Raw genomic sequence first — 8563 nt, 5'->3', positions numbered from 1 at the left:
GTATATATATATATATATATACATATATATTATTCTTACCTTCGGTGTATAGGCCGCAAGCAGATTTTGACATCAAATTTTGGGGTAAAAAAAGTGTGTCTTGTACACCGAAAAATATGGTATATAACCTGCACAAAGGACAGGTACCTCATCTTGTATCTTAAGTTTTTCAGTTGCAGTATGCATTGAGTATTGCTTTGGTGTTCCAGTCATTTTGGTTGTACACCATTGTGATATGTTATTCCAAAGTTAATACTGTATTGTGGCTTTCACTGCAAGCAACAGAAAAACTAAATTTTATGCTTATATACCAACTTAATGTTTCTAGAAACCAGTGGAGTATACTTTCTAGTTCTAGTGCCTTTTTGCATTTATGTATGTATGTTATGCTGTTCACCTTGCATACTCTTTCAAATGCAAAACTAACTTTATAAAAATGCAGTATATATAGGCTCAACCAATTTCATATCAAAGAGAGTATATAAATAAAACTTAAACAATTTCCCATTAAAAAGTGTGTGTAGGCTTAATTTTTTTAAAACCCATAATTTTTTGTGCATTCCGCTGGAATTATTTTCATGATTTCCTAATAATTATCACCATACCTTATAAAATTTCGGTTTTCTTAATTTTTTTTATAATAACATGGTTTGGATTAGTTTTCAGCCAAAGAGACATAAATGTTATTGGACGCTGTTACTGTCCGATGAGTAAATTGGGATTTTTGGCTAAACACTAGTAATATCTGCTCAAATTTAAGGACTTATTAAGGTTTCTGCTAAGTAAAGTATATGAGAGAACTTGAACAATTTGTTTTCATAGAAAGTTCATGTAAAATATTATTTATGGTTAAACTGATATAAGATTATAGAAATTATAAGTAAGCTGAATGGATCTTGTGGTATAGAAATTTTAGGCTGAACGAATCTTCTGTATGGAAATAATATTTAAGTTCAACCAATCTCCAATTGTTGAAAATAAAGGTAAACCAACTAAACTTACAACTATTGAAATGACACTGTTTTTGAAAAGTTTTTACATATAGCACTCTTATTAGTTGAAGTCTTTCATTTTGTTGTGCTGCTTGTTATTTGAAATCATACATTGTTTTAAGGTGTCAAAAAGTATACAATACAAGTTCTATGTGCATTTGCATAGTTAGAATGACTTATTTTGTGTAAGGTACTACTGGTGTGTGGTATAGTATAGTGGTAGAAATTAATTTTAAGTAGGTATTCCAAAAATTTAGAATTATATAAATGTACTAAATTTTAGAAGTATTAGCTTAACCAACCTCAAGCTATGATGGTTAGTCTGAAGTTTAGTTGCTTGGTATGTAATACCACTCTGTCTATTAATTCCTGTTTTATGAAACAGTATATCTAATCTCAAGAGGCCAAGATTGCTATTATGTTGAAAAATGTTTAAATTTTTGAAAGAAGAATTATATTTCATCACAACTACTTTTCAACAGAATTATTCAATTAAGTAAAGAATTAAATTCTTTAATTTGCTATTTCTTTATTAATACATCATATTGGTAAGCATAAAGGTATTGCAACTATTATTAAAATAACCCAAATTGTGTTAGTTTTATAATTTTGTTTACTTTGGTGCTTCTGATATCAATATGACTTATCACACATTTCTGAATATTTCAAAAATTAGTTTAAGTATTAAAGTTGAGAATATTTGATCAGCTTTTTTTAATTTTTTTCTTTTCAGAAATACTAACATGACTGTAGTATTTTTTTAACATTAAATTTTAAATTCAGGTAACCAAGCAGTAATTATGAAACATATGATATATTAGTTATAAACTGTGAAGCTGCATAAGTATTGGATACAGTATCAAATTATAGTCTGTATCTTTGGTATTGAAGAATAATTGTAATCATCAGTAACTTACATCAAGACTGAATTAAAATTATGTTTTAATAATTTTTTGATATTAGTAACACACACCTGAACAGTTAAGAGTGTTTTTCTCATGTGTGGGTCAGTATTGTGGTTTTCATGTAACCTCCTCATAACACTTAGTGTGTTTGTTTCTTCCAGTTTTTCTTGTGATGTAAAAAAAAACAAAGTTTTTGTCAAAGTTTGTAGGTAAGAATGTATAATCAGCTAAAGTAATGTATCAGAAGCCCTGTAATGTGAAAATTATGAAATACTGTTCACAACTGTTAGGCCATTAATTGATGCTGATCTAAATAAGTGTTAGGTGGTATTTGAGTTGTATTCTGTAATGTTGAGAAAACTGATAATGAAATGTGTTGTCAGCCTTATATTGCCAAGGTCTGCTTGCAAATAACACATGAGGAGAATGTTGAATTTGAATAATGCTTTACATAGTAGAATTTATTTACTGAATCCTATAATACTTTTTCTCCCAAAGTTGAAATTTAATAATTTTTGGAAGAATGCATAATATTCTATGAAATGCATGTGTGTGTGTTTTATTATAGCAAAATCACATCAGGCTATCTGCTGTGTTCACTAAGGGGAATCATACCCATGAATTTAGCATTGTAAATCTGAGAACTCTATAAAATGCAGTGAATAAAATGTAAAAAAAAAAAGTTAATACATTAAAATACTTTTATATAATGTAATAGAGGCAAGTTTTGGTTGAAATATCACTGTTGTTTACCACTGAAAGTCAAATATTTTTATGTTAATTAGTGTTAATTTGTAAATTTTGGCTAATACAATATCTTATTCATCTAGGGTCTCTATGTACTTCAGATCCATCAGGATCATGCACATAATGTTGTAAACATTTGCTCAGTATCAGAGTTTTTTCTCACTCTACCAGTGTTAAGCTTATCTATAAAAGATGCAGGATTCTGCAAACTGAAGTCTGTAATTGGCCTTGAACACGTAGAACACATGGGACAAGGTAAGATGGAAAGATAAGGTAGTAGTTTGAAAATGAGAAATATGTATGAATCCTAAAAATAAGTCTGGTCCAATAAGAGCAAAGTCTTTTAGAAAACATTCTGAATGTTGTAAAAGTAGTGTTAATTGTTTTACGAATGAATTTTTTCAAAGATTCACATAAACAGTAATTTTCCTAAGTTTTTATTTTGTTGACACTGAGGGAGAACAAAATCATTGGTAGAAAATTAAAATAATAAAATCTGGGTTTAATTCACCAAGTTCCTTGAAATTGTGCTTGTTCTTTTGGTCATTAATCTTGAACTCTACTGTATTTAAGGCATTATTTAGTTTCACTACACACACAGTTTTATCAATGACAAAGGGCTTTCATTTTCATTTTAAGTGTGAAACAAGTTGATAAATATAAGTTTATTACACTGTTAGACAATATAGTAATTTCTTGTTGGCTAATCTAAGAAATGAGATATTACTGTAGTGTTTCTTGATAATTGTATTATAACTTTTACTGAATGTAAGGTAAGAAATAATTTCTGTAACAGACTTGGAAGATAACCATGAAGAAGATGACTTAACTGAGACTTATGTGAAGGGAACTGTGATCAGACTCTTCTGGATTAATACTAAGTATTTTCTCAAATTCACTGTTTTAACTTAAATACACATTTCCATTGAAATGTAAACAGGACTTGAATAAATACTTGTAATAATAATAAATGGAAAATTTCTACAACAATTTGAAATTCTCTCACAGCAAATAAAGAAATTTGTTGTTTATATTATAAACATTATTTATTCTTGTGTTGCAATTTGTAAATTTTAGTACAAGAACATTGTGTTGTAATTATATGTGTTTGTTAGAAAGAGCTTTCTCATGTCATATTGTTTTATTATTCATGTAAATAGTTCTTATTTTATATTTATTTGTTCATAAGCAATAGATTATCAAAAATGACCTGTAAATTTAATTGCTTTATGAAAAAATTCTTATGATTTGGACAAAAGTTTTAAAGTGATTTCTTTTTTAATGTGTCTTATTGGTAAGCATAAAAATATTGCAATTATTATTAAAATATCCCACACTGTCTTAGTTTTGTAATTTTGTTTATATTAATGCTTCTGATATCAAAATGATTGTTATTACATACTTTTGAATATTCCAAAAATAAGTTTAATGGTTAAAGTTGAGAATATCTGAACAGCTTGTTTTAGTATATTTTTTCTTTTCATAAGTTTTAGCATGACTATAGTTTTTCTTTTTCATTAAATGTTAAATTCAGGTAACCAAGCAGTAATTATGTAACATATGATATGTTAGTTACAAACTGTCAAGCTGCTTAAGTATTGGGCAAAGTATCAAATTATAGTGTGTATCTTGTATCTTTGGTATTGAACAATAATTGTAATAATTAATGACTTACATCAAAATTGAATTAAGATATTGGAAACACACATCTGAACAGTTAACAGTGGAGTTAAAACATTTTAACAGTGTTGTTCTTGTATGTGGGTCAATATTGTATCAATTGAAACAATAATAATAACAGCATATTAATAGTATGAAAGGAAATATTAATGAAAGGAAAAGTAGGATAAATATGAAAAACGTTTCCTTTATCTTTATTTATGTTTTAAGCACCCCCCAGTGGCACATAGTGATATGTCTGCGGACTTGCAATGCTAGAAACCAGGTTTCGATACCCATAGTGGGCAAAGCACAAATAGCCCGTTGTGTAGCCTTGTGCTTAATTATAAACAAACAATATTTTAAGCATTTTATGGTGGTTTAAGCTAAATTAAGGTAAGATTAAAACTATTATAAAATAAAGTATTTTGTTAATTTTAGACTTAAAAATGTAAATATTGTAATGATCAGATATTTGTAGTAAATATTAAGGAACCAAACCAAGGGCAGTTTTCTCCAACATACAGTTAGAAAAACATGAATGATGCAAATTTATCTTCAGTAGTTTCCAACTTATCATTTGATGGCTTTTTTTTTTTTCAAATACATAACATTTTAAACATGGCCAGGTGGTTACGGCACTCGACTTGCAATCTGAGGGTCGCTGGTTCGAATCCCTGTCACACCGAACATGCTCGCCCTTTCAGCCGTGGGGGCGTTATAGTGTGACGGTCAATCCCACTATTCATTGGTAAAAGAGTAGCCCAAGAGTTGGCGGTGGGTGGTGATGACTAACTGCCTTCCCTCTAGTCTTACACTGCTAAATTAGGGACGGCTAGTGCAGATAGCCCTTGTGTAGCTTTGCACGAAATTCAAAAACAAACAAACATTTTAAAACCTGTTTGCAACTTTTATCAATGCAAATTAAATATCTTTATTTTGATATATATATATATTGTTTCTCTTTAACCTTATGATATAACATAGCTTTTAATTTTAGATGTGTAGTAAGACCAGTGTTGAAGAATTATTAAAATTTTTTATTGGGTCTTATATTTTAGTTAATGCACTTGAATAAAATTTCAAAATATGTCAGTGAAGGCCACTGTATTTAAGAAGAGAATGTGAAGAACTCTTTCTGCTAAATTTTATAAAGGTCCCTTCAAGATTGTCGCATTGTCTACCAATCTGCTGTACCTGTACCTCAGGATAACTCTGAATCTCTGAGTTCCTTGTCTCATGATTCTTTTGGTAAGTCATTTTCAGAGTAATTTGGCAAACCTTGTGTGCAGAATTACTGACTGAAATATTGGTTATAATTTTTTAAAGAAAATGTTTGTTGCAGAGCTATTTATGAAGTCTTATCAATAGTTATTTAGTTAAGTCTTGTTTGATTGTTAATCTGGCAGGTCTTTACCTAAAATGAATTTGGTTTGAATTGTCTGAAAGATGAATTTGCTATTTGTCTTGAAATACATTTATTATATAAAGACTTAATAAGCTGTGTCTCAAGATGGATATGGTATTAAAGACTGGCCTTAAGATGAATTTGACGTAAAGATTTATTTCTATATAAAACTAGCTAGTTTTACTTTAGTATGAACATCATAAGTCATTTTCTGAAGATGATTCTGGAAAGTCTTATCAAAAGATGATGGTTGTAAGCCTTCTTTTCAATATGAACTTAGTAAATTGTTTTCCTTAGATGAACCTGTTGAGTCATTATCATGTTTTGCAGAAAAGTTTTGTTTATAATATAGTTATGTAGCAGTTCAGGAAGATTATTAGAAAGTTGTTACAAGGTTAGATATGCAAGTTTTTTGTCAAGATTATGTGTATATATTAATTTAAGAATTATTATGATCTATAGTAATATCTTTCCTATACATTTTTGTTGCTGTTTCTTTATAGTTCCTTTATGATCATATTTTGTTACACCAAATTACAGTATCTAACCTCTAGCCATTTTATTATGGACTGCAACCTAACATCTAATATCTGGCTGGATAATAGGTTGGACCTAAGTGTGGAATATGCTAGAGGATTTTTTTTTTATTGTAGTTCATTTGTGGAGGAGTATGCTCTGTGTTGGGTTAACACATGTTGGCAGAGAATTACAGTGTTAAATTAGTGTTCAGGTTTATTCCAGTGATACCCAATGAAATTGATATCTGGTGATTGAACTGCTCAAGCTGGAAGCTGATTGAATTCACTTTCATACATTTTGAAACTGTTTTCAGACCATAGGATTACAGTTGACTCTTATTAAATAGCTTTTATCTGTCAGGTTGTAAAAGACAAGTTTATATACTCTCTAGATATTTTTCAGTTTTGTCTAATAGCAAAAGGTGCCATCTCCCCCTGTCGAGAATATGTTTCTCACTGAAATAAACTACCTCCAACAATTGAAATAGTTGGAGTATCAAAAGTAGGGTAAAGTTTCTCATATGCTTTATTTCATATTTTTACCCTATTCTAATTATAGAAAATATTGAAATGTAAGCCATCAGACATTAAATTTTCAGTATTTGATTGGAATTAGTCAAACATTAACCATTGTTGAAGGAATTGCTTAAATCTGATGTCTGTCACACTTTACAGGCCTGTCCATTTGTGTTTATTTCATATTTTTACTCTGTTCCAAGTATAGAAAAGATTGAAATGGAAGCCACAAGACTTTAATTTTCCACTATGTGATTGAAAGTAGTCTAATCTTAACCATTGTTGAAGGAATTGCTTAAGTCTGATATCTGTTGCACTTTACAGGACTGTCCATTTGTGTTACTCTCTGCAAATCAACAATGGTTGGTTGTTAAAATATCTTGTATAAACAGGGGTATCTTCTTTTAGTTGATATTAGGTGCCTTTGAACATCTGGCCAAGGAAACAGCCTTTTATAACAGTACTTTTACTCTATGGGTATCCATTCTTATGCCTTTTTTAAAATTAGAGTTTCTTACTCTTACTCATTGTCTTGCAATCAAACCTTGAAATGACTAGAACTCTGTATTTCATTTTGCTAAAGCAGCCACTTGATTAGCCTATGTTATGAATGTAAGTAAGTGGAATGTTCTAGAAGTATATGTGTATGGAGTTTTTTATAAAATTGCCTGTTAATGTATTTTCACTATTGTTAATCAAAATATTGATTATTAAAATAAACATCAAAATATATTTATATAATTAATTACCACCTAAATTTCAATTCAGCTAGTAGATAAAACTGTATACTGTATATGTGTTCACTCACAGAGAAGCAACTCAGAGCCACTGCTCTTTTCTTCACCTTATCCCATAGGAGGAAACATAATTATAACTCGAAGGAAGAGTTTTGCACCAGGAAGAGTGCAAGAGTCACTGTTAATCCATGAGATGCTTCACTAAGAATTTAAACACGGCAAAAAATTAGATTACACGTGTTTAGTGTTTTTTTCATTTTAGAAGGTCATAACTTGTTACTTTTTATTCGTATTGGCTTTCTCAGTTATATTCTGTTATTAATTAATATAAATATAAAAAAACATGTTTAATCAGGAAACTTGTTACTGTGTCTTTTTTTCCTTGTGCTTTTTCTAAAATAATTATTTAATTATAATAATCATAATATGGATTATTTACAAATATCAAACGGAATTACAAAAGTGATATCACTCATCATGAATTTTAAAATGAAGACAACACACAAGTAGTTTGTAGATAATGATGTATATTTTCATTATTAAAGAAGAAATTTATATTTATCAATTTTGATAAATAATAAAGTGAAACTACCACTGAGGTACCGTGTAGTAGTCATGGGTTTTATAATGTTTAAAACTGTAATGGTTTAAAAGTTCAATGAGCTATCCTTACTGGTATTTAATAGATATTTTAGAAAATAATTCTGTGGGCCAAAAACATGACAGTTTATGTGATTAATTACAAATATTAGTAACATCAGAAAGGATGTCAGAATTGTTTACTAGTAGGTGGCAACTAAAGAAAAATTATAGCACAAAGCCTTCGAGTAGATGAACTAAACTGTTTAGTTGATACATAGTCTTGCAACTTTACTGACAGCTAAGATGGAATAATTTGTTTTAAACTTTTTTTTTTCGGTTTTATACATTAAGCAGGATTCAAAGTATAAAGCTTATGTTGAAACTTCTTTTCTCAGCACAAAGCCTATGTTGTGGGCCTAGTCATGTATTAAAGTTAGGCACTTATTGCTTGTAGTCTGTTAGATGATCACATAGATAAATTTCAGCAAATATTGAAGTT

At 29.3% G+C, this 8563-nt stretch overlaps 1 protein-coding gene across 1 annotated transcript in view; it reads left to right on the top strand.

Moving 5' to 3' along the window:
- The window catches only part of LOC106459210 (enhancer of mRNA-decapping protein 4-like), a 161540-nt gene that overhangs the window by 81095 nt on the left and 71882 nt on the right, over positions 1 to 8563 (top strand). The window contains exons 14-16 of the mRNA XM_022385655.1: positions 2728 to 2899; positions 3441 to 3525; positions 5460 to 5554. Coding sequence (XP_022241363.1) covers positions 2728 to 2899; positions 3441 to 3525; positions 5460 to 5554 — 352 coding nt within the window. The remainder of the gene's footprint in view (positions 1 to 2727; positions 2900 to 3440; positions 3526 to 5459; positions 5555 to 8563) is intronic.

Source organism: Limulus polyphemus, unplaced genomic scaffold (genome assembly GCF_000517525.1).
Source record: "Limulus polyphemus unplaced genomic scaffold, Limulus_polyphemus-2.1.2 Scaffold576, whole genome shotgun sequence".
NCBI lineage: Eukaryota > Metazoa > Arthropoda > Merostomata > Xiphosura > Limulidae > Limulus > Limulus polyphemus.
This window is presented reverse-complemented; position numbering and strand designations above follow the sequence as displayed.